At 43.9% G+C, this 25,000-nt stretch overlaps 1 protein-coding gene across 10 annotated transcripts in view; it reads right to left on the bottom strand.

The window, feature by feature from the left end:
• akap9 (A kinase (PRKA) anchor protein 9) overlaps nucleotides 1-25,000 on the bottom strand; it is a 91,809-nt gene that overhangs the window by 56,832 nt on the left and 9,977 nt on the right. For 8 of the 10 annotated variants that reach the window (XM_053640872.1, XM_053640875.1, XM_053640879.1 and 5 more), the window contains exons 2-15: nucleotides 20,568-20,768; nucleotides 16,846-16,890; nucleotides 14,189-14,230; nucleotides 12,318-12,452; nucleotides 10,529-10,684; nucleotides 9,754-10,185; nucleotides 6,662-9,598; nucleotides 5,171-5,245; nucleotides 4,886-5,012; nucleotides 3,014-3,066; nucleotides 2,482-2,584; nucleotides 2,297-2,382; nucleotides 2,140-2,200; nucleotides 1-131 (exon numbers count right to left, since the gene is read on the bottom strand). The exon at nucleotides 1-131 is cut by the window's left edge and continues 128 nt beyond it. In XM_053640872.1, coding sequence (XP_053496847.1) covers nucleotides 1-131; nucleotides 2,140-2,200; nucleotides 2,297-2,382; nucleotides 2,482-2,584; nucleotides 3,014-3,066; nucleotides 4,886-5,012; nucleotides 5,171-5,245; nucleotides 6,662-9,598; nucleotides 9,754-10,185; nucleotides 10,529-10,684; nucleotides 12,318-12,452; nucleotides 14,189-14,230; nucleotides 16,846-16,890; nucleotides 20,568-20,768 — 4,584 coding nt within the window. The remainder of the gene's footprint in view (nucleotides 132-2,139; nucleotides 2,201-2,296; nucleotides 2,383-2,481; nucleotides 2,585-3,013; nucleotides 3,067-4,885; nucleotides 5,013-5,170; nucleotides 5,246-6,661; nucleotides 9,599-9,753; nucleotides 10,186-10,528; nucleotides 10,685-12,317; nucleotides 12,453-14,188; nucleotides 14,231-16,845; nucleotides 16,891-20,567; nucleotides 20,769-25,000) is intronic. The other 2 variants (XM_053640876.1, XM_053640878.1) reach the window with 2 other exon arrangements.

Genomic DNA, 25,000 nt, shown 5'->3' with positions numbered 1-25,000 from the left:
CCTGTGCTGCTCCTCCTGAAGCTCAATCTTCTGCTTCACCTCTTCATAAAGCTCCAACTTCATATTCAACTTCACCTCCTCCTTAATCTCCATCTTGTGCTTCACTTCCTCCTGAAGTTGCTCCTGTAGTTCTGAAAAGAAGATGGCAAACAAAGAAGTAAAATTAAGCGTCACAATCTTACAAGCATACTGCAGAATGGAACACAGTAAAAACGCTCTTCTACAGGAACTGTTTCAGGAATTGAGTCAGTTTTTAGGACTTCAGAAGGATAAAAAATAGGGGAAAGAAGAACAAGGAGAAGATGGTGAAGAAGGAGAGGAGGATGAAGTAAGAGATGAGAAGAGGAGAGCAAGACTAAAAGTGAAGATTAAAAAGGAGGAGAAAATGGATGAGAAGATAAAGAAGAATGAGGAAAAGGTGAGGGAAATGAAGATGGAGGGAAAAACAAGGAACGGTAGGAGAAGAAAAAAGGAGAATAAAGAAAAGGAAGAAGCGGAAGGAGAATCCAGCAACAACTTCAGAAATCCAGTAATGTGTCTGGAAACCCAGGAGCCTTTGTAGAATCCCAGTAACCTCTTCAGAAACCCGGTAATGAAACCCAGTACCTTCTTCAGAAACCCAGTGAAACCCAGTAACTTCTTCAGAAACCAGTAACAACTTCAGAAACCCAGTAACTTCTTCAGAAACCCAGTAACAACTTCAGAAACCCAGTGAAACCCAGTAACTTCTTCAGAAACCCAGTAACTTCATCAGAAACCCAGTAACTTCTTCAGAAACCCAGTGAAACCCAGTAACTTCTTCAGAAACCCAGTAACTTCTTCAGAAACCCAGTAACTTCTTCAGAAACCCAGTGAAACCCAGTTACTTCTTCAGAAACCCAGTAACAACTTCAGAAACCCAGTAATTTCTTCAGAAACCCTGTGAAACCCAGTAATTTCTTCAGAAACCCAGTAATTCCTTCAGAAACCCAGTGAAACCCAGTAACTTCTTCAGAAACCCAGTGAAACCCAGTACCTTCTTCAGAAACCCAGTAATGTGTTTGGAAACCCAGGAGCCTTTGTAAAATCCCAGTAACCTCTTCAGAAACCCAGTAATGAAACCCAGTACCTTCTTCAGAAACCCAGTGAAACCCAGTAACTTCTTCAGAAACCCAGTAACAACTTCAGAAACCCAGTGAAACCCAGTAATTTCTTCAGAAACCCAGTAACTTCTTCAGAAACCCAGTGAAACCCAGTAATTTCTTCAGAAACCCAGTACCTTCTTCAGAAACCCAGTACCTTCTTCAGAAACCCAGTGAAACCCAGTAATTTCTTCAGAAACCCAGTACCTTCTTCAGAAACCCAGTGAAACCCAGTAATTTCTTCAGAAACCCAGTGAAACCCAGTAACTTCTTCAGAAACCCAGTAACTTCTTCAGAAACCCAGTAACAACTTCAGAAACCCAGTGAAACCCAGTAATTTCTTCAGAAACCCAGTAATTTCTTCAGAAACCCAGTAACTTCTTCAGAAACCCAGTGAAACCCAGTAACTTCTTCAGAAACCCAGTACCTTCTTCAGAAACCCAGTAATTTCTTCAGAAACCCAGTACCTTCTTCAGAAACCCAGTGAAACCCAGTAATTTCTTCAGAAACCCAGTGAAACCCAGTACCTTCTTCAGAAACCCAGTGAAACCCAGTACCTTCTTCAGAAACCCAGTAACACCCAGTAATTTCTTCAGAAACCCAGTGAAACCCAGTACCTTCTTCAGAAACCCAGTAACTTCTTCAGAAACCCAGTGAAACCCAGTAACCTCTTCAGAAACCCAGTAACTTCTTCACAAGCCCAGGAATTTTTATAGGATGCCAGGAACTTCAGAAAATATCAGGAACCTTTTCATGAACACTCGATGTGTTCTCACTGGAAACACCAGGAGAGATATTACTTCCCGAGTTCCAGGAACTTAAAACAGGAACTATTTTAAAACTTTATGGATACGAGCTAGCTAAATCACCATGATTGGTTAGAAGATTTCAGTCTCAATCTGTAACCTGATTGGATGGATTAGACAGATCATGTGACATAAATCTGAATACAAGTAAGAGAGGAACAACAAACATCTCCAAGGCTACTTGAGGCAGGAAACAGTGTGGAGATGGTTACCACTGAGTGTGGAGGTGTGGACATCATCTTCGGTTCTGACCGAGCGATCATCAAACACCATCTGCACACACATACACAAACAAGTACACACTTCAGATGTATTACATTATACAAGGCATTGTGTGTGTGTGTGTGTGTGTGTGTGTGTGTGTTTTACCTCATTTCTATCCTCACTCTGTGTTGTAAGACAAGTGTGTGAAGATAAAACATCCATATCCAACTGCTGCAGCTTTTGGTATACATCTACACACACACACACACACACACACACAGTTAGTTTAAAAAATCCACAGCAGTAGTGAGAATTGTAGTGACCAAAAACACAAACACACACACACACACCTCGGGTTGTGTCTATGATCTCTCTGATGGTGGAAGGTTTGAGATTCTGGAGTTGTTCATCTGTCACATCCACAGCGTCAACACCACATATAACAGAAATCAACTACACACACACACACACACACACACACACACACACACACACACACACGAGATAAAGCACATTAACAAACAGAACTAGGAATCTAGCTTTAGCATTAAAAATCAAAAGTCCTCTCAGAAATGCTAAAGCATGTTAGCCAGCTAGCTTTAGCAGTGAAAATGAATAATCCTCTTGCTGTTACCTCACACTGACCAGCTAACCAGCTTCAGTAGTATAAAAATAAATACTCATCATGTTAGCTAGCATTAGTGGCTATGTTTAAGAACATTAATAAATATTACTCAAAAGTCATACCATAAATACTGTCTGTGCAAGTTAGCTAGCTAGCTTTATTTTTAAAACTAGTAAATATATGTTTTAATCCTGTCAGGTTAGCTAATGTTAGTTGATGTAGATTAAGCAAGGCATTTTTAAAAAACTGTTGTATACCTGGAGCAGGTGTGTGCAGTCCTGGGCGATGGAGGTCAGTGAGGGGCTGCAGGCTGACACACACACACACACACACACACACACACACACACACACACGTCAATTAACGATACATTACTTAGCATATACACTCCCTAAGTGTGTGTGTGTGTGTGTGTGTTCGTGCATGTGGTAAACATGACAATTTAAATGTTCAAAAAGTGTTAGATGTGTGGAATTCACCCAGTGTGGTATTAATGATGGATCTCTCTCTACACACACGCCTGGGTTTTCAACACTCACCTGTATCTTCACCTCAGCCCTGCCCACACTAACCTGCATCTTCACCTCAGCCCTGCCCACACTCACCTGCATCTTCACCTCAGCCCTGCCCACACTCACCTGCATCTTCACCATAGCCCTGCCCACACTCACCTGCATCTTCACCTCAGCCCTGCCCACACTCACCTGTATCTTCACCATAGCGCTGCCCACACTCACCTGCATTTTCACCTCAGCCCTGCCCACACTCACCTGCATCTTCACCTCAGCCCTGCCCACACTCACCTGCATCTTCACCATAGCCCTGCCCACACTCACCTGCATCTTCACCTCAGCCCTGCCCACACTCACCTGTATCTTCACCATAGCGCTGCCCACACTCACCTGCATCTTCACCTCAGCCCTGCCCACACTCACCTGCATCTTCACCTCAGCCCTGCCCACACTCACCTGCATCTTCACCTCAGCCCTGCCCACACTCACCTGCATCTTCACCTCAGCCCTGCCCACACTCACCTGTATCTTCACCATAGCCCTGCCCACACTCACCTGCATCTTCACCATAGCCCTGCCCACACTCACCTGTATCTTCACCATAGCCCTGCCCACACTCACCTGTATCTTCACCATAGCCCTGCCCACACTCACCTGTATCTTCACCTCAGCCCTGCCCACACTCACCTGCATCTTCACCTCAGCCCTGCCCACACTCACCTGTATCTTCACCATAGCCCTGCCCACACTCACCTGTATCTTCACCATAGCCCTGCCCACACTCACCTGCATCTTCACCTCAGCCCTGCCCACACTCACCTGTATCTTCACCATAGCCCTGCCCACACTCACCTGTATCTTCACCATAGCCCTGCCCACACTCACCTGTATCTTCACCTCAGCCCTGCCCACACTCACCTGCATCTTCACCATAGCCCTGCCCACACTCACCTGTATCTTCACCATAGCCCTGCCCACACTCACCTGTATCTTCACCATAGCCCTGCCCACACTCACCTGTATCTTCACCTCAGCCCTGCCCACACTCACCTGCATCTTCACCTCAGCCCTGCCCACACTAACCTGCATCTTCACCATAGCGCTGCCCACACTCACCTGCATTTTCACCTCAGCCCTGCCCACACTCACCTGCATCTTCACCTCAGCCCTGCCCACACTCACCTGCATCTTCACCTCAGCCCTGCCCACACTCACCTGCATCTTCACCTCAGCCCTGCCCACACTCACCTGCATCTTCACCTCAGCCCTGCCCACACTCACCTGTATCTTCACCATAGCCCTGCCCACACTCACCTGCATCTTCACCATAGCCCTGCCCACACTCACCTGTATCTTCACCATAGCCCTGCCCACACTCACCTGCATCTTCACCATAGCCCTGCCCACACTCACCTGTATCTTCACCATAGCCCTGCCCACACTCACCTGCATCTTCACCATAGCCCTGCCCACACTCACCTGTATCTTCACCATAGCCCCATCTATTTTAAATTCACCAAACCCTGTGCTCACACTCAGTTGTAGGTTTCCATTCATGTTGGTTCAACCCCTTAAAGTCCTGTAACCTCTGCATCACCTTGACCCATGTGCAATTACCTTTAGCCCCACCTGGTCTCCCAGGCTCCTCCCACTCAGGCAGTCTCTCTTTAAGCAGCTCTAACTGAGCAGCATGAATCTGAGAGAGGCTGATACGCTGAGCCTCCATCTGCAGCCGACATTCCTCCTGGAAGACAGACAAAACAGTGCCAGAGAGAGAGAATGAAAGAAACAGAGAATGAAAGAGAGAGAGAATGAAAGAGAGAGAATGAAAGAGAGAGAGAATGAAACCATTCAGTAAAGACGAGAGTGGTGAATTATTGAGGTTTGTGAATGAGCACTCACATGTTCAAAACCTTCCATGCTGTCTGTGTGTGTCAGTACAGGGACCAAGTCTGTCTCTCCATATTGGCTCTCCACCTGTCACACACACACACACACACACACACACACACACACACACACACAATCATTCATCCTGCCATGAAACTGAGACGAGTCCTGAGGAGAGTCAGGAATCACAAAGCGAGTTAGTAATCGGTCTTAAGGCGAGTCAGACATTCATCCGAGGCAAGTCCGTGGTCAACAGACGCAAGGCTGAGATGATTCCTGACCCGAGGTGAGTCAGTCGTCAGCCCCGAGGCGAGTCAGTCGTCAGCCCCGAGGCGAGTCAGTCGTCAGCCCCGAGGCGAGTCAGTCGTCAGCCCCGAGGCGAGTCAGTCGTAAGCCCCGAGGCGAGTCAGTCGTCAGTCTTGAAGTGAGATGAGGCCACTAACTAGTTCAGTCATAAGCCTATCAAAGCAAATACATCAACAATGATGTCACTATGAAGAGATATTTTAGGATTAGCTGGCTGGAGTCAACAAATATCTAGTCAGTTTTTATTCCCGTATCATTCTTCCAAACCTGTGCATGACATTTATTATTCTAGATTCCCGACACAGAAACATGTCCACAAGCAGCATTACAGATACCAAACAAACTATAAAGAGAATTCCAGATCACATTATTCTAGAGAGTGCTGCAGGTTTCCCCCTGTTATTTTGACATACATCGATATGGGACACACCTTGTAGGATTCTGTCACTTCTTAAAATGAGCAAGGTTACTGGCAAAGTGTTAGTAAATAAGCAGAAGTAAATATCCGGCAGGTGTCTGTGTATTCATTTCAAGCCCTGAGGTCTGCATTATTTCTAGATTTTTCCTGTCAGTTTTTTTCTCATACACCTTCACTTCTTGTTCATTATTTTCCTCCATAATGTCCTCAACCTCCTCCACTCTTTTATCTGTATGGACTCTCACCTCTTGTGTGCTCTGTGTTCTCCCTCCTCTTCACTTGTCTGTCCTCTCTCTCTCTCTCTCTCTCTCTCTCCACAGAGATATATTCTAGTCTTTTCTTTCTGAATGTCTCTTGATCTCTACATTAATGAGCTCTCTCTTTGAACGCACTGTCTTCATCTTTACATCATTTACATATTCAATTCTCACTCTGCTCTACACTGCTGATCAGATCCAGCTCCTTTAATACACTATAAACAACACAAACACTACAACACCTCAGAGAAAAAAAGCAGAGTTAAAAAAAACAAGCACAGAGAGAGAGAGAGAGAGAGAGAGAGAGAGAGAGAGAGAGAGAAACAGAAAGAAGGAAAAACAAAAAGCTTGAAAAAAAAATACAAAAGGCACAATGCAACTGACACGATTCAACTGTTGCATGCAGCAATGCAACTGCAGCTAAAGGCTAACTGAAATGCTACACACACACACACACACACACACACACACACACACACACACAGTATATCTACTGCTAAATGATGAGTGAAACTCACTCACCTGTTTCTCCGACTCGCTCTCCGGCTTGTTCTCTCTGTCTGCGTGCGTCGCTGCAGCAGTAGCAGGCTGAGTGCGTGTGAGTGTGTGTGTGAGTGTGTGTGTGTGAGTGTGTGTGTGAGAGTGCGCCGCTGCAGCAGCGACGATCTTGGTACGAGCGTGTGTTTTCTGCTTCACGCCATCACTGCGAAGCACAACACTGACATCCGTCTCTCTCACGCTCTCCTCCTCCGCAGCAGCTTGGGAAAGGGGCGGAGCCAAAAGCTGCTCAGTCTTACACGCCTCCTCTTCCTGAAGCTCCACCTCAGATAACTGAATCTTGAGCTGACTCTGTTTCTTAGTGTCAGGCTTTGCCTCTAAACTTTTGACCCTGCTGGCCTTTTGTCTAGCCTTCCTGGCTGCCTTAAGACCCGCCTTCTTTACTTGAACCTGGTCTGTGAGCTCCGCCTTCCCGAGCTTCATCCTCTGCAGCTGCACCTCTTTTTGCTGTAGCTCCACCAGCTCTGCCTTCTCTATCGTCATCCTTTCAAGCTCCGCCTCCATTTGCTGTAGCTCTACTGCTTTCTGGTTCAACTGTTGCACCAGCTCTGCCTTCTCCAACATGATCTCCTGGAGCTCTGCCTCCTTTTGCTGCAGTACTACCTCGTTCTGGTCCACCTGTTGCACCAGCTCTGCATTCTCCAGCTTCATCTTTTCAAGCTGCGCCTCCTTTTGCTGTAGCACTACCATTTTCTGGTCCACCTGTTGCACCAGCTCTGCATTCTCCAGCTTCATCCTTTCAAGCTCTGCCTCCTTCTGCTGTAGCTCCGCCTCTTTCAGGTCAACCTGCTGCACCAGCCCTACTTTCGCAAGCTCCACTCTCTTTAACGCCAGATCTTTCAATTCAGTCTGTTCTTCCAACCCTGCTCTCTCTAGTTCCAACCTCTTTAGCTCCACCTCCTTCTGCTCCAACTGTTCAACAAGCCCTGCCTTCTCTTGCTCCACCATCTTGACCTTTTCCTCCTTTTTTTCCACCTGTTCAAATAACCCTGTCTTCTCCTGCTCTACTTGCCTAAGCTCCACTTCCCTGCTTTTAATCTGGTCCACCAGCTTTGCACTCTCCAGTTTCATATTCTTTATCTCGGTCTCCTTCTGTTCCACCTGTTTCACTAGCCCCGCCTTCTCCAGCTCTACTCTTTGGAGCTTCTCCATCAGCTCTGTTGTGTGTTTTTCCACTAATGCCCCTCCATCTGGTTCTTCATCCTCCTCCTTCAAACTCTGGATGGATCCATGCTCCGTTTCAGACTTTAGATTTTGAAGCTGCGTTTCAAGGCCCTGGAGATTCGTCTCATACTGCAGCGTCTGTTCCCGAAGTCTTTCTTCCATCTCTGCTCTCAGCTCCTGGTAGTTCACCTCAAAGTTCTTTTCTGCAAATGAGAATGTGCTTTTTTGCCTCTCAATTTCAGCTTTTAGTTCTTCGGCCATCTCGTTCACTTGCCTGTTCTCTGAAATCAGAGTGTCCATTTTCTTCACCAGCATCTTGTGATCCTCCTCAAGAGACTTCAGTTCTTCTGTCAGGGAGGCATTTCTTTCTTTTAGATGTTTATTTTCAGTGTTAATTTCCTCCCAACTCTGCTCAGACTCCCTTGTCAGTTCATTTTTGCACAGTACTCCATCAGTTTCAACCTTTTCACTTTGTCTCTGTCTGAGCTCCTGAATTTCTGCCTGCAGCTCCTTCAGTTGTGAGACCAGCTCCTCCACCCGAGATTTCTCCAGTGCTTGGCTCAGGTCATTTTTCAGTGTGGCAATCTCCTGCAATAGTGAGGTCTTTTCTGCTGCCAAAACTGACCTCTCATCCTCAGCCACCCTCATCCTTTCCTCATACCCATTGCGGAGTTGTTGGACAGTCTCCTCATGTCGCTGGTTGAGCTCATCCCGCAGGTTCCCCACATTCATCTGGCTCTCATGCTGAAGGTCCTCACGAAGCCTAGAAAGTTCTTCCTCATGGCTGAATAGCAGCTGCGTGCGGAGACGTTCGAGCTCAGCTTCCTGTGACTCAGCCATACGATCAAGTACTGCATCCTTCTCCCTTTCCAGCATCTCTAGCTTGATCCGGTAGTTAGTAATCTCAGATTCATGCTTGGCCTCCAGCTCACTTGAGGTTTCCTGAACAGATGCTAGTTGAGCCTGAAGGTCAGTTATCGTAGAATGAAGTTGGAGATGCACCTCTGATTGGCTCTTCTCCTGATCCTTTAAGCGCAGGTTCTCCATGAGCTGCTGCACCTGTTTTTGCAAAAATATATTTTCCTGAGATGTTTGTGTGAGATCATGTTCAGCTTTTTCTCGCAGGACCTGCATCTCCTGTAGCCGTTGCTGGAGCTCAATCACCCTGACATTCAGGACATTGACCTCTCCTGTGCTTTGAGTCAACTGAGATGTTAATCTCTCAATGTCATTGCGATGCTGGTCCAAGACCATTTTCAGTTCTGTGGAATGCTGATTGAGGGTATTTGCCATCTCTTCCGTGTGCCGAGAAAGGAGCTCTTGTTTCATCTGAACAATCTGTTGCCCATACATCTCGTCCAGTTCTGCCCTCAAGTGGTCCAGCCTTCGTGTAGCATCTTGTTCTGCCCTCTGGAGAACCTCACATTCTGACTGGCTGCCCTGATGGTAGCGTTTTTGAAGGGCCTCCACAGTGCCCATCAGCTGCAAGATTTCACCTGATGAAAGTCGCTCCTTCTCCTTGGAAGCCTGGAGCTCTGCTTCACAACCCTCTAGGTCACAGACCTTTGCCTCCAGCTGTTCACTAATGTTAATGAAACGCTTCTCGGATTCTTGGAGATTGTCTCGGAGTTGGGATAATGATTGTTGATGCTCTAGTATTAGCCTTTCCTGTTCTTCAATCCGCAAGTCCTTCTCTTGAAATCTCTGGGTAAAAGATTCTTCTGTATTCCTTGAGACCTGATAATACAGAGCAGAAAGATAGTACATATGGATCAGTTTGCAATCGAATGTGGAGAAAACTTCCTAAATCGTATCCTGCAGTAAAACCAGAAAAATGTAATCAAGTCAACTCAAGCAGAATACAAGCAGAATTAGATGAAACTGAAGAATACCAATTTGAATGGAGATTGATGGTAGAGTCCACCCACCGTCTCAAGTTCGGACATCCTCTGCTGGATCTGTGTCATCTGCAACATCCGCTCCTGTAGGCTGCTGACCTTAGCCTCACTCTCCTGTAGCTGCTCATGAAGACATTTGACCTTTCCCTCCATCTCCTCTGTCTGCTGACAGAGACCTTTGATCTCTCCGTCCCTATCCGCTAACTGCATCTGGAGACTACTGACATTTCCATCTCTGTCCTCTAACTGCTCCTGGAGACCTCTGAGCTTTCCATCCCTCTTCTCCAGCTGCATCTGGAGACTTTTGACCATTGTGTCTCTCTCATCCAGCTGTTGCTGATAAAGCAGGACTTGTTGTCTGGCTTGCAGGAGATCTGCAGCAGCACTGCTGATACTGGAGCTCCTTAATGACTCACCTGCCTGCAACTACAAGTAACACACTCATGTTAAAATGGGAAACAGAGCTCCAGGTAAGATATTATTATTAAGTTTGACATGTTTGTGTACTTGTTCAGAGAACCACACTGAGGAAGTGAAACACCCAAAGGAAGTTCATATTATTTTTGGACTGGGAAGTGATGGTATAGCATGTAGTAGCTGGTGCTCAGATAGGTGAGTTTATATGGTACCTGCTGGTTCTGCTAGGTGAACCCATTGTTTCGGATAAGTGTACCTATTGGTTCTGTTAAGTGTACCTGCTGGTTCTACTAGGTGTACCTGCTGGTTCTGATAGGTGTACTCAGTGTTTCAGTAAGGTAAATTGTGGTACCTGTTGAAATTGGATCTGTAGTTTCTGGCTTTTTTCAGTAAGATCAAGGAACTCGCGCATCACCTCGTCCTTCTCAGCCCGAGCCTGTTGCAGGTTCGCCGTTAGTTGTGTGATGATGCCGTCTCTCTGTTTCAGTGCTGCCTCAAAGTCCTGGAGCTAGAACCACACACACACACACACACACACACACACACACACACACAGTGAAAACTGAACATCAAGATAACCATTTAACAGGCTTGAATTATCTCCATTACATCAATAATAATTTATTACATGTATAGCATTTGGCAGACTTCCTCATCCAGAGTGACTTACATTCTCTCATTTATTCAACTCAACAGTTGAGGGTTAAGGGCCTTGCTCAAAGGCCTGGTGGTGGCAGCTTGGCAGTGCTGGGATTTGAACTCACAACCTTCCAATCAGTAGTCCTTAACCACTGAGATACCACTGCCTGGCGTACTAAGACAAACTATACTAAGGTGATTTCTCTGAGACCATAAGGCTACGTGCCAAACTGCAAACTACTGTACTAAATATATAACTGTACTAGATACATAACTACTGTACTAAATATATATAACTATACTAGATTAATAACTACTGTACTAAATATATATATATATATATAACTGTACTAGATACATAACTGCTGTACTAGATACACAACTGTACTAGATACATAACTACTGTACTAAATATATATAACTATACTAGATTAATAACTACTGTACTAAATATATATATATATATATATAACTGTACTAGATACATAACTGCTGTACTAGATACACAACTGTACTAGATACATAACTACTGTACTAAATATATATAACTATACTAGATTAATAACTACTGTACTAAATATATATAACTATACTAGATTAATAACTACTGTACTAAATATATATATATATATAACTGTACTAGATACATAACTGCTGTACTAGATACACAACTGTACTAGATACATAACTATTGTACTAAATATAACTGTACCAGATACATAACTACTGTACTAAATATAACTGTACCAGATACATAACTACTGTACTAAATATATATAACTATACTAGATTAATAACTACTGTACTAAATATATATATATATATAACTGTACTAGATACATAACTGCTGTACTAGATACACAACTGTACTAGATACATAACTACTGTACTAAATATAACTGTACCAGATACATAACTACTGTACTAAATATAACTGTACTAGATACATAACTACTGTACTAAATATATATAACTATACTAGATTAATAACTACTGTACTAAATATATATATATATATAACTGTACTAGATACATAACTGCTGTACTAGATACACAACTGTACTAGATACATAACTACTGTACTAAATATAACTGTACTAGATACATAACTACTGTACTAGATACATAACTACTGTACTAGATACACAACTGTACTAGATACATAACTACTGTACTAAATATATAACTATACTAGATTAATAACTACTGTACTAAATATATATATATATAACTGTACTAGATACATAACTGCTGTACTAGATACACAACTGTACTAGATACATAACTACTGTACTAAATATAACTGTACTAGATACATAACTACTGTACTAGATACATAAGTACTGTACTAAATATGTAAGTACTGTACTAAACAGTGTTCAGTACATCAGTATACACCTATACTACGTCAGCTCGTCACAGAACAGGTATCACTCAATACAGGTCTCATTTCACCCGATCCATGTTTACTGGCTAAATTAAACAGGACTGTGGACCGATACCTGTTGTACTCCTTCAACTCCAAACGTAGCTCTGATTTCTTCTAGCTCTCGGCTCAGTTCCTCCACCGCCATGTTTTTGGCGGCGAGTTCGTCCTCCATCTCCTGCAGTCTGCTAGGAGCATAGAGCTCCTCCTCCTGAACAGACCGAAGAAGAATATTAGTTAGAAGTTATGTACCTCTTTCCCATATAATCTCTTTCTTTCTTGACTGCTTATTAGAGTGCTTTCACACCTCTTATTTATCCAAATCAGAACAGAAACAAAGTTCACCTGAGCATGGAGAACATGAAGCAAATGCTCAATAAATGACTGGATAATTATACAAGTAATGAGGTTTTAAAATGTTTTATTTTCTCAATTTGAGTTTTGTCAGTCCAAATCTCCAGAACAAACCTACAGCTCTGTCCTGTGGCTCAGATCAGATGCACTCGGACCCGAGTGTGATTGCTGTGTATGTGATTCTCACCTGACTAAAGTACTACACAAAAGACAACACACTAGGGACTGATTAAAACAGAATAAACATGTGAAAGCACCTTTTTATCAATGCTCTTCCTTTTTCTGTTTATCTTACTGATTTATCTTCTCTGTCTCTCTTCCTACGTCTCTGTCGGTCTGTTTGAGTCGAAAGGTTTTACCTCTGGCAGCTTAAAAGCCTTTTCATTCTCTCTCTCTCTCTCTCTCTCTCTCTCTGAACAATTGAAGTTTCCAAGGTAATACATACAGCACACAAAAGAGCCAAGCAGCCCCCTTCCTGCCACTCTCTGCTGTGAAGGCCAAGTTAATGTGCACCAGAGATCTGCAGCTCATGGCCTCTGATTCAAACTAGGGGTGTAACGATATGATTCATACGCAGTATTTAAGTGTCACTGTTATTTAACAGAAAACACAGTTTCTAGGACGTGACAGTACTGACAGCTTCCCATCGTTACAGAGACAACAACAATAAATGCTGTATACCACAACAGGAGCAGTACAGGGGTTGATTACTGCATTTACCGGTTAAAGATCTGTGTTAAGAAGATTACTCTAAGCCAATCGTAGTTTATGTTATCGATGGTGAGAGACTAGTCGCTGATCTTCAAAATCTTTTTCCGGTTTTTAAGCTGAGACACTACAGGTGAGTAGTCTAACCGTCAATAGTCCCCAAGAGAATGCTGATATTCTTACAAGTATTTTTGTATTGGAACGTTTAAAAACATCAATACGTATGTAAATAATATACAGATAAACTGAAGTAAATATATTAGAAAATGAGCTGTTCAGGAATTTATCCCATGACGTGACTGAAGTGGGCGGAGTTTGAAGCCTTCTTAAAAAGTGCTATGTTTCAGATAATGTAGTGGTTATGAGTGGACAAAAAGAAAAACAGCAAAATAAATTTTCTGAATTTTGACATGTTTTACTACTTATAGTTTAAAAGAAGTCATATTACAGATGCAATTTATCCACAAATCTGAGAAATGATTGACAGGGCCAAAATCTGTACCTGTAGGGTCTTGCCTAAAGTTAAATGTCATTAAACTGCAATAGCTTTTAAATCTGGAAACAAGCACCCCCCCCCCACCCCCACCCCCCCCCCACCTCATTATCATCATCCATGCCAGCTTAGTGTAATGGAAATGGCATGACTGCTTCACACTTCGTTATGGTAGAGTATCACTGCACCGATTCATCGTTACACCCCAAATCAAAACATTCACAAGCAGACAAGCTCCTCTGCTTTGAGGATTAAAAAAAGCAAGCAGGTTAGTGAGTTAGAGGAAATCATGGCCACAAACAGTGAGGAACCAAGCACCATGTAAAAGAGAAGGTAAAAGACTGATAGATTAGCAACGAACAAGTACAAGCTCATCCGGCGAATTACCATACCCCAACGTCCAGCGATTTCTCGGCCATCTCATGACCATTCACCTGTCAATTCACAACGAACCAACACTGTAGTGTCATTCAATAGAGTCTTGTAAGAAGTAAATCCAGGACCCAGTTGTTCAGAAGTAATCTGATCGGATTTCAGTTATCGGATTGGATCTAATCTTGAAAGTGCTTTGTTCAACAGGAAAAAAAAAAGTTTCTGAAATCAGATCAGATCATGTAATCCAATCTTGATTTTGATCTGGATCAAATCTTCAGTATGTGTTGTTCAAAACGTTTTAGTAGGATTGGGGAACCTGTGATGTAAAAAATCAGGATTATCCTGATCCCAGCAGAAGCGTGGATTCAGGGAGGATTTCAGGAACAAAATGCAATAAAACTATAAAACTGGTCAAATAATACAACATTGATATCATGTAGAGTATACATTCATTTATATTTCACACTTGATTTGTTTAACCATTGCACTGAAATCCTCCCTGAATCCACGCTTCTGCTGGGATCAGGATAATCCTGATTTTTTATATCACAGGTTTCCCAATCCTACTAAAACGTTTTAAACAATACATACTGAAGGTTTGATCCAGATCAAAATCAAGATTGGACTGCATGATCTAATCTGATTTTAGAAACTTTTTTCTTTTGAACAACCCATTTTCAAGATAAGATCCAATCCGATAGCCGAAATCCGATCAGATTACTTCTGAACAGCTAGGCCCAGGTATCATCTTGAAGGTATGATCTTAAAACCTTAAAGGTATAGTCTCTGAGCCTGAGAATTAATTGTTTTGGATCTTGTGGTCTAATAGTAAAGGTTTAAAGGTCTAATCGTGTGTAGAGTAGTACAATCTTAACTATAATCTTGAAAGGCTATACCAGTAGGCCTGCTCTTGAACCTTCTAGCATAATCTTAAATATATGTTGAATTGTGTGGCCTAATACTGCAGACCTAATCCTGACCCATTAGTTCTGAAGGCCTAATCCTGAGAACCTAATCCCGAAGACCTAATCCTGACACTATATTCCTGAAGGCCTAGTCCTGATAACCTAATACTGCAGACCTAATCCTGACCCATTAATTCTGAAGGCCTAATCCTGAGAACCTAATCCTGAAGACCTAATCCTGACACTATATTCCTGAAGGCCTAGTCCTGACCCATTAATTCTGAAGGCCTAATCCTGAAGACTTAATTCTGAAGGCCTAATCCCAACCAATTTATCCTGAATACCTAATCCCAACCAATTTATCCTGAATACCTAATCCTGACACTATATTCCTGAAGACCGAATCCTGACACTATATTCCTGAAGACCGAATCCTGACACTATATTCCTGAAGGCCTAATCCTGACACTGTATTCCTGAAGGCCTAATCCTGACACTATATTCCTGAATACCTAATCCTGACACTATATTCCTGAATACCTAATCCTGACACTATATTACTGAAGACCGAATCCTGACACTATATTCCTGAAGACCGAATCCTGACACTATATTCCTGAAGGCCTAATCCTGACACTATATTCCTGAAGACCGAATCCTGACACTATATTCCTGAAGGCCTAATCCTGACACTGTATTCCTGAAGGCCTAATCCTGACACTATATTCCTGAATACCTAATCCTGACACTGTATTCCTGAATGCCTAATCCTGACACTGTATTCCTGAATGCCTAATCCTGACACTGTATTCCTGAAGGCCTAATCCTGACACTGTATTCCTGAAGACCGAATCCTGACACTATATTCCTGAAGACCGAATCCTGACACTATATTCCTGAAGGCCTAATCCTGACACTATATTCCTGAAGACCGAATCCTGACACTATATTCCTGAAGGCCTAATCCTGACACTGTATTCCTGAATACCTAATCCTGACACTGTATTCCTGAAGACCGAATCCTGACACTGTATTCCTGAAGGCCTAATCCTGACACTGTATTCCTGAATACCTAATCCTGACACTGTATTCCTGAAGGCCTAATCCTGACACTATATTCCTGAAGGCCTAATCCTGACACTATATTCCTGAAGGCCTAATCCTGACACTGTATTCCTGAAGACCTAATCCTGACACTGTATTCCTGAAGACCGAATCCTGACACTGTATTCCTGAAGGCCTAATCCTGACACTGTATTCCTGAAGACCGAATCCTGACACTGTATTCCTGAATACCTAATCCTGACACTGTATTCCTGAAGACCGAATCCTGACACTGTATTCCTGAAGGCCTAATCCTGACACTGTATTCCTGAATACCTAATCCTGACACTGTATTCCTGAAGACCGAATCCTGACACTGTATTCCTGAATACCTAATCCTGACACTGTATTCCTGAAGACCGAATCCTGACACTGTATTCCTGAAGGCCTAATCCTGACACTGTATTCCTGAATACCTAATCCTGACACTGTATTCCTGAAGGCCTAATCCTGAATGTCTAAATTTTGGATCTTCAGGACTAGTACAGCATGCAATGTTACATAATGGCACTGCTTCTAATGCCGCTGAAATATAATATAAGTCACAAACCAAAAACCCCAGTGTGAGTTCTAGAAATGTTCCAGTGTGGTATGCATGTGTGTAGGGCGTGTGCTTGGGGTATAACGGTGTTCAGTGTGTAACAGAGTGTGTGAAGTGCACATACCTCAGAGGAATAATCTTCTGCCGTGGTGGAGATTTCACTCTCAGGCTGAAACAGATCAGGGAAAACATATTACATTTTAAATCAACCTCCTGCTCCTCCTCCTCCAGCGGTCTTACACACTGACTCCAGTCTGACTCCTGTCTGTCTTACAATCTGTCTAACTCTGTCTGTCTAACTGCCTATGCATGTCTGTCCATACAGCTATCTGTATGTTCATATCTCTAGTCTGTCTATCTAACTGTCCGTCTATCTATCTAACTGTCCACCTGTCTATCTAACTGTCTATCCTTCCACCTGTCTGTCTGCCTGTCTGTCAGTCTAACTATCCATTGGTCTGTACTGGCCTGCGTGTCTCTATAACCGTCCATCTTTCTGTCTGTCTATCTAACTGTCCAACTGTCATATCTATCTGTCATATTGTGTATATATATATATATATATATATATATATATATATATATATATATATATATATATATATATATATATATATATATATATATATACACACACACACACATACACACACACACACACACACACAAACACATATACATACTACACAGTGTGTGTTCAGCCTTAAGGTGTGAGGAACAGTTTACTTTTGTTTTGACAGGCTCAGTGCTGTGCTTCGTGTGTGTGTATGTGTGTGTGTGTATACACGTTTGTCATTACAGTTGTTTCCACAGCAACAGCGTCAGGATGAAGTTATACAGCTACTCAGTATTTAATTGTGAGGCTGAGCTGTCCTGGTTTAGAGAACGGACAGCATTATGAGGCAGAGATCAGGGGCAGGGACGAGAGATAAAAGGTTTGATTATTATTTATTTATTTATTTATTTATTTTTGCACAGTCACGTTGATACACGATGTTCAGTTCTACAGAGAAAGCTGAGCTACAGTTTAAGGCCATGTGAACCTCCACCCTGCCCCCACATACACACACACACACACACACACACACACACACACACACACACACAGCCCGCACAGCCCGCACAGCCCAAGCAGTCTGTTTCCAGGGCAACCGGTAATTCTGCAGTCATTTAAAAAAGCAAACACCTTTCAGAGCTGAAGAGCTTCAGGGCCAAGTGTGCATGTGTGTGTGTGTGTGTGTGTGTGTGTGTGTGTGTGTGTGTGTGTGTGTAACATCCACCTACGACTAGCTTTTAATGGCCCCCCCACACACACATAATTTAACAGATTATCTCTTGGTATTGGTTTAATTTGCTGCTTTTGTTTTACTTGTTACTGAGCTCATCTACAAACACATACACAGTGGTTTACTCTGTGTGTGTGTGTGTGTGTGTGTGTGTGTGTGTGTGTTGTATTCACAGTGCTTTATGCACTCATACACTGAAAACAAACAGTTTAACAAACAGTGATAAGTGACTTATCTCTTCAACTGACTGAGACCGCCCCTGGTCATTAATATTCATAAGCAGGTCCATGTTATTTGTTAATACACATTATCTGACTGAAATCCTACAGGTTATCAGCACTAGTGCAAATTAGCGAGCTAATGTTAGCTTACACCGCTAAAAACAACATGAATGATTAAAAAGGCCTCTCAGGCCTAGTGGACAATTAGTGCACTACATTTAGTGTAGAACACTACCATTAATTAATACAGTATTAATTAATATGATAATATTATAAACAGTGATAAAAGGTTGGGAATTATGAAGACAGTTATTCACACTAATAATAATAATAATAATAATAATAATAATAATAGGTAATTAAGTGATAATTCACTTAAAGCATTATTAGACATTAGAGTTTATTTACTAGAGTACTTTATTAGAATAGTTTATAATAACAACTCTGAGTGTTCCTTCATCTATAATCTATATTATTAGTCATTTATAATCAAAAGGTTAAATGAGGATTCCCCAACTCCAGTATTCATCATGCTGTGTTGCCCATGGCAACAGGGTCATTAGTATTTTCAGGCTTTGTTCATAGATTTGCTGCTGTGACTGAAGAGTAGCATCTCTTATTCACACACACACACACACACACACACACACAAGGGATGTCACGATACCAAAAATCTAGTAGTCGGTACCGATACCACCAAAAGTACACGATACTCCATACCAAAGTCGATACCACGGTGTGGTTTAAAAATAAAGAAAAAGAAAAGAAATGTACAAATAAAATTAAAAACTCCTGGAGGACATTCTATTCTGGCTGATACTGGCAGAGAGAGCGAGAGAGAGAGAGAGAGAGAGAGAGAGAGCGAGAGAGAGAGAGGGATATTTTAGTTATCAAACACTGTCTGACAATAACTAATGACAAGTGCTAAAGTGCACTCCTAAACACACACACACACACACACACACACACACACACACACACAGCATTAGTTTAAATTCACTGATATGGTGTCAGGATAAAAAGATTTATTAAAGCATGAACATGTGAATAATTATTAGTGACACTACTACATGTATCTGACAGGACCCGGGCTGAATGGAGATGATGGAGGAACATTAGGAGGTAGTTCATCACACTGCAATGCGTTAGCGTCGTTAATAAATAACTGGCTATCGCTAACATTACATGGAGCATAACGTTAGCTGGTGTCACGCCACAATGCAGCTGCCTCAAACAAACATAATATAGAGCCTGTGTTTCAGGTGCTTCGCCAAATTCCAGGTGTTTCCTCGCTTTGAAATGTACGATAGCATCAGTTACACACCGGAAACCGATACGAGCTTTCCTCTCTTTTCCTCTCAACGAGTCGGGGCGGAGCTAAACTTGTTAAGCTAAGCTAATCTTCTGTAGTTTTCCTGTGTGCTTGTAGGCGTTCTTCTTCTTCACCACTTGTGGACCGACTAAAACACTTGCACGTATATGCTGCCCCCTTCAGTTCCGGAAGAATTGCAACCACGATATCTTCATTACCAACGGTACCAAAGCTAGTGCAGAAAAACAAGTACCGTCACATTTTAAGAATGTTGGTACCGACTTGGTACCAAAGTATCGGTTCTCATGACATCCCTAAAACATCACTACTGTGTTCTGAGGTCTAAGTAATGTTCTTTATCCAAATGTTCTCTAACAAGATCTTAACAATCTCTTTCATCAAAATATTCCCTAACAAGCTATACTAAATCCCCAAACCAGCCCCCTCGGGTTCCCATAAACCAGCGCCCACAGTTTCCCATAAACCAGTTCCCCCAGGTTCCCCAAACCAGCCCCCTCGGGTTCCCATAAACCAGCGCCCACAGTTTCCCATAAACCAGTTCCCCCAGGTTCCCCAAACCAGCCCCCTCGGGTTCCCATAAACCAGTGCCCACAGGTTCCCCCAAATCCATCTCCCCCAGTTTTCCCCAAACCAGCGCCCCCAGTTTTCCCCAATTCAGCTCCCCCATGTTCCAATAAACCAGCTCCCCAAGGTTCCCAGCATCAACTAGATCCACAAACCAGTGTCCCCAAACCAGAGTTAATGTCTCTCACCTCCCAGACCAGTATCCCCAAGTTCCCTAAATTAGCATCCCCAAGATCCTAAAGTTCCCAAAACAGTAACCTAAAGTTTCCTAAAAACTAGCATCAAAACCCACACGAAATTCAGCACTGCAAAGTTTGCTAACTGCCGTTCCAATGCTCACAATCTTCCCAAAATTCCTACCCAGTATCCCAACAATACTCCATTAAAAATCCATTGGTTACACACACATTGTGTGTGTGTGTGTGTGTGTGTGTGTGCTCACCTCTATTGTGTATGTTTGGTCATGTTTAACAGTTTCTCCACTCCGGAGAGTTCTGGAAAAGGAAAGCTCTGTAGCTGGTAATTCCTTTCTCTCTCCACTGACTTCTTGTTCTCCTTCTTGCTGTTCTGATCCTTTATTCGTTTTCTTCTTCTTCTTCTTCTGTCCATCACTCTGAGACTTCCTCTGTCTGTACTCTGCCAGCTGCAACACAAACAGAATAATAAATACAGACACCAGGAGAGATCACTGGGGTCCAAGCAAGCCTTCACAGGCAGTCTGTAAGAAAGAAAGAATGAATGAAAGAAAGAAAGAAAGAAAATAAATTGATGACAAAAAAAGAATGGAAATATCAAATAAATACTGGTATTGAAAGGGAAAAGGACTGAAAGAAAATTCCCCAAAATCCTCAAACCAGCATCAACAAAAGCACCAACACAAACTTCAAACAACACGTGAACACAAATTAGAAAACTGAAAACATTACGATGAAACTGGTTTTAAAAATAAAAATTAAAAGTCACAGAAAGAATAAATCCTCTGCAATCTGAACCTGTCAAATACTCCTCTATAATATAGTTAAAATATAGTCTTTAAGGTCTTAAAAACCTACGGTGGTGTGGTAGAGCTTGGTAAAGTTCAGACGCAGGTTGTCCATGCTGGCAGCGAAATGCTTCATTAATCTCGCTAACACACACACACACACACGCGCGCACACACGCACACACACTAACTGGATTAAAACGGCACACGGGCATGTTGTGAAAAGCATCCTCTCCAGCAATATGGTATCACAGATGGATCTAAGGCAGTGTACTGAGCCCTGATCAGAAATAAATAATGTAGGGTTCTTTATAGCGTACAGAGCTGTGTGGAAACACTGACTGAATATTAACATCCATCACAACCTGCATCACTGTGTGCTCTCAATTTACTGTGGCGTAAGATCAGTTTCCTCGCTCCAGAACATCACCGCCATGGCGTAAGATCAGTTTCCTCGCTCCAGAACATCACCGCCATGGCGTAAGATCAGTTTCCTCGCTCCAGAACATCACCGCCATGGCGTAAGATCAGTTTCCTCGCTCCAGAACATCACCGCCATGGCGTAAGATCAGTTTCCTCGCTCCAGAACATCACCGCCATGGCGTAAGATCAGTTTCCTCGCTCCAGAACATCAGCGCCATGGCGTAAGATCAGTTTCCTCGCTCCAGAACATCAGCGCCATGGCGTAAGATCAGTTTCCTCGCTCCAGAACATCAGCGCCATGGCGTAAGATCAGTTTCCTCGCTCCAGAACATCAGCGCCATGGCGTAAGATCAGTTTCCTCGCTCCAGAACATCAGCGCCATGGCGTAAGATCAGTTTCCTCGCTCCAGAACATCAGCGCCATGGCGTAAGATCAGTTTCCTCGCTCCAGAACATCAGCGCCATGGCGTAAGATCAGTTTCCTCGCTCCAGAACATCAGCGCCATGGCGTAAGATCAGTTTCCTCGCTCCAGAACATCAGCGCCATGGCGTAAGATCAGTTTCCTCGCTCCAGAACATCAGCGCCATGGCGTAAGATCAGTTTCCTCGCTCCAGAACATCAGCGCCATGGCGTAAGATCAGTTTCCTCGCTCCAGAACATCAGCGCCATGGCGTAAGATCAGTTTCCTCGCTCCAGAACATCAGCGCCATGGCGTAAGATCAGTTTCCTCGCTCCAGAACATCAGCGCCATGGCGTAAGATCAGTTTCCTCGCTCCAGAACATCAGCGCCATGGCGTAAGATCAGTTTCCTCGCTCCAGAACATCAGCGCCATGGCGTAAGATCAGTTTCCTCGCTCCAGAACATCAGCGCCATGGCGTAAGATCAGTTTCCTCGCTCCAGAACATCAGCGCCATGGCGTAAGATCAGTTTCCTCGCTCCAGAACATCAGCGCCATGGCGTAAGATCAGTTTCCTCGCTCCAGAACATCAGCGCCATGGCGTAAGATCAGTTTCCTCGCTCCAGAACATCACCGCCATGGCGTAAGATCAGTTTCCTCGCTCCAGAACATCAGCGCCATGGCGTAAGATCAGTTTCCTCGCTCCAGAACATCAGCGCCATGGCGTAAGATCAGTTTCCTCGCTCCAGAACATCAGCGCCATGGCGTAAGATCAGTTTCCTCGCTCCAGAACATCAGCGCCATGGCGTAAGATCAGTTTCCTCGCTCCAGAACATCAGCGCCATGGCGTAAGATCAGTTTCCTCGCTCCAGAACATCAGCGCCATGGCGTAAGATCAGTTTCCTCGCTCCAGAACATCAGCGCCATGGCGTAAGATCAGTTTCCTCGCTCCAGAACATCAGCGCCATGGCGTAAGATCAGTTTCCTCGCTCCAGAACATCAGCGCCATGGCGTAAGATCAGTTTCCTCGCTCCAGAACATCAGCGCCATGGCGTAAGATCAGTTTCCTCGCTCCAGAACATCAGCGCCATGGCGTAAGATCAGTTTCCTCGCTCCAGAACATCACCGCCATGGCGTAAGATCAGTTTCCTCGCTCCAGAACATCACCGCCATGGCGTAAGATCAGTTTCCTCGCTCCAGAACATCACCGCCATGGCGTAAGATCAGTTTCCTCGCTCCAGAACATCACCGCCATGGCGTAAGATCAGTTTCCTCGCTCCAGAACATCACCGCCATGGCGTAAGATCAGTTTCCTCGCTCCAGAACATCACCGCCATGGCGTAAGATCAGTTTCCTCGCTCCAGAACATCACCGCCATGGCGTAAGATCAGTTTCCTCGCTCCAGAACATCACCGCCATGGCGTAAGATCAGTTTCCTCGCTCCAGAACATCACCGCCATGGCGTAAGATCAGTTTCCTCGCTCCAGAACATCACCGCCATGGCGTAAGATCAGTTTCCTCGCTCCAGAACATCACCGCCATGGCGTAAGATCAGTTTCCTCGCTCCAGAACATCAGCGCCATGGCGTAAGATCAGTTTCCTCGCTCCAGAACATCAGCGCCATGGCGTAAGATCAGTTTCCTCGCTCCAGAACATCAGCGCCATGGCGTAAGATCAGTTTCCTCGCTCCAGAACATCAGCGCCATGGCGTAAGATCAGTTTCCTCGCTCCAGAACATCAGCGCCATGGCGTAAGATCAGTTTCCTCGCTCCAGAACATCAGCGCCATGGCGTAAGATCAGTTTCCTCGCTCCAGAACATCAGCGCCATGGCGTAAGATCAGTTTCCTCGCTCCAGAACATCAGCGCCATGGCGTAAGATCAGTTTCCTCGCTCCAGAACATCACCGCCATGGCGTAAGATCAGTTTCCTCGCTCCAGAACATCACCGCCATGGCGTAAGATCAGTTTCCTCGCTCCAGAACATCACCGCCATGGCGTAAGATCAGTTTCCTCGCTCCAGAACATCACCGCCATGGCGTAAGATCAGTTTCCTCGTTCCAGAACATCAGCACCATGGCGTAAGATCAGTTTCCTCGCTCCAGAACATCAGCACCATGGCGTAAGATCAGTTTCCTCGCTCCAGAACATCAGCACCATGGCGTAAGATCAGTTTCCTCGCTCCAGAACATCAGCACCATGGCGTAAGATCAGTTTCCTCGCTCCAGAACATCACCACCATGGCGTAAGATCAGTTTCCTCGCTCCAGAACATCACCGCCATGGCGTAAGATCAGTTTCCTCGCTCCAGAACATCACCGCCATGGCGTAAGATCAGTTTCCTCGCTCCAGAACATCACCACCATGGCGTAAGATCAGTTTCCTCGCTCCAGAACATCACCACCATGGCGTAAGATCAGTTTCCTCGCTTGTCACTTTCATACAATGCACTTTGTTTATAAATGGTGTAGGTGTAACTATTTCACATATTAAAACCCCTAATCGTTTTGTTCATAAGAAAAAGGGCATGGAAGCAGAAATTGAACACTTAGGGTTAGGGTTTTTTTTAGGGGTCCAAGCACTAGTAACATGCCCTACACCTCAGTTCAATTCATATCAAATGCACCTTGTGTCCTCATAACAGGGTACGTCTCAGACATGGTCACAGTCTCAATCTTAATACTAATATTAATGACGGAGACCAGTCAGTCAAGCCCTGCCCACACAATGGAACATTATTCAGTGGACTGCCTGCATGCACACACACACACACACACACATACATTATAGACATTATATGACTATATTATATTAATAATATACATTAGAGTAATGTAAACAACACGCCATTACTTCCACAATTCACATGGGCACACCTAACCAGCAATATGACCACTGACCCACAGGTCATAAGGTTTGACAGGTGGAAGATGTGTGTTAGTGAGTGGAGAACATTTCCTGTGTGCGTGCTTGTGTGTGTGTGTGTGTGTGTGTGGGGGTGTGTGTTTGGGGGACGGATGTGTGGGTGTGTGTGTCTGTGTGTGTGGGGGTGGGTGTGTGTGGGCGGGTGTGTGTG

This window comes from Ictalurus furcatus, chromosome 14 (assembly GCF_023375685.1).
Source record: "Ictalurus furcatus strain D&B chromosome 14, Billie_1.0, whole genome shotgun sequence".
Taxonomy (NCBI): Eukaryota; Metazoa; Chordata; class Actinopteri; order Siluriformes; family Ictaluridae; genus Ictalurus; species Ictalurus furcatus.
Note: the sequence above shows the minus strand (reverse complement) of the source record. Positions and strands in the feature narration are given on the sequence as shown.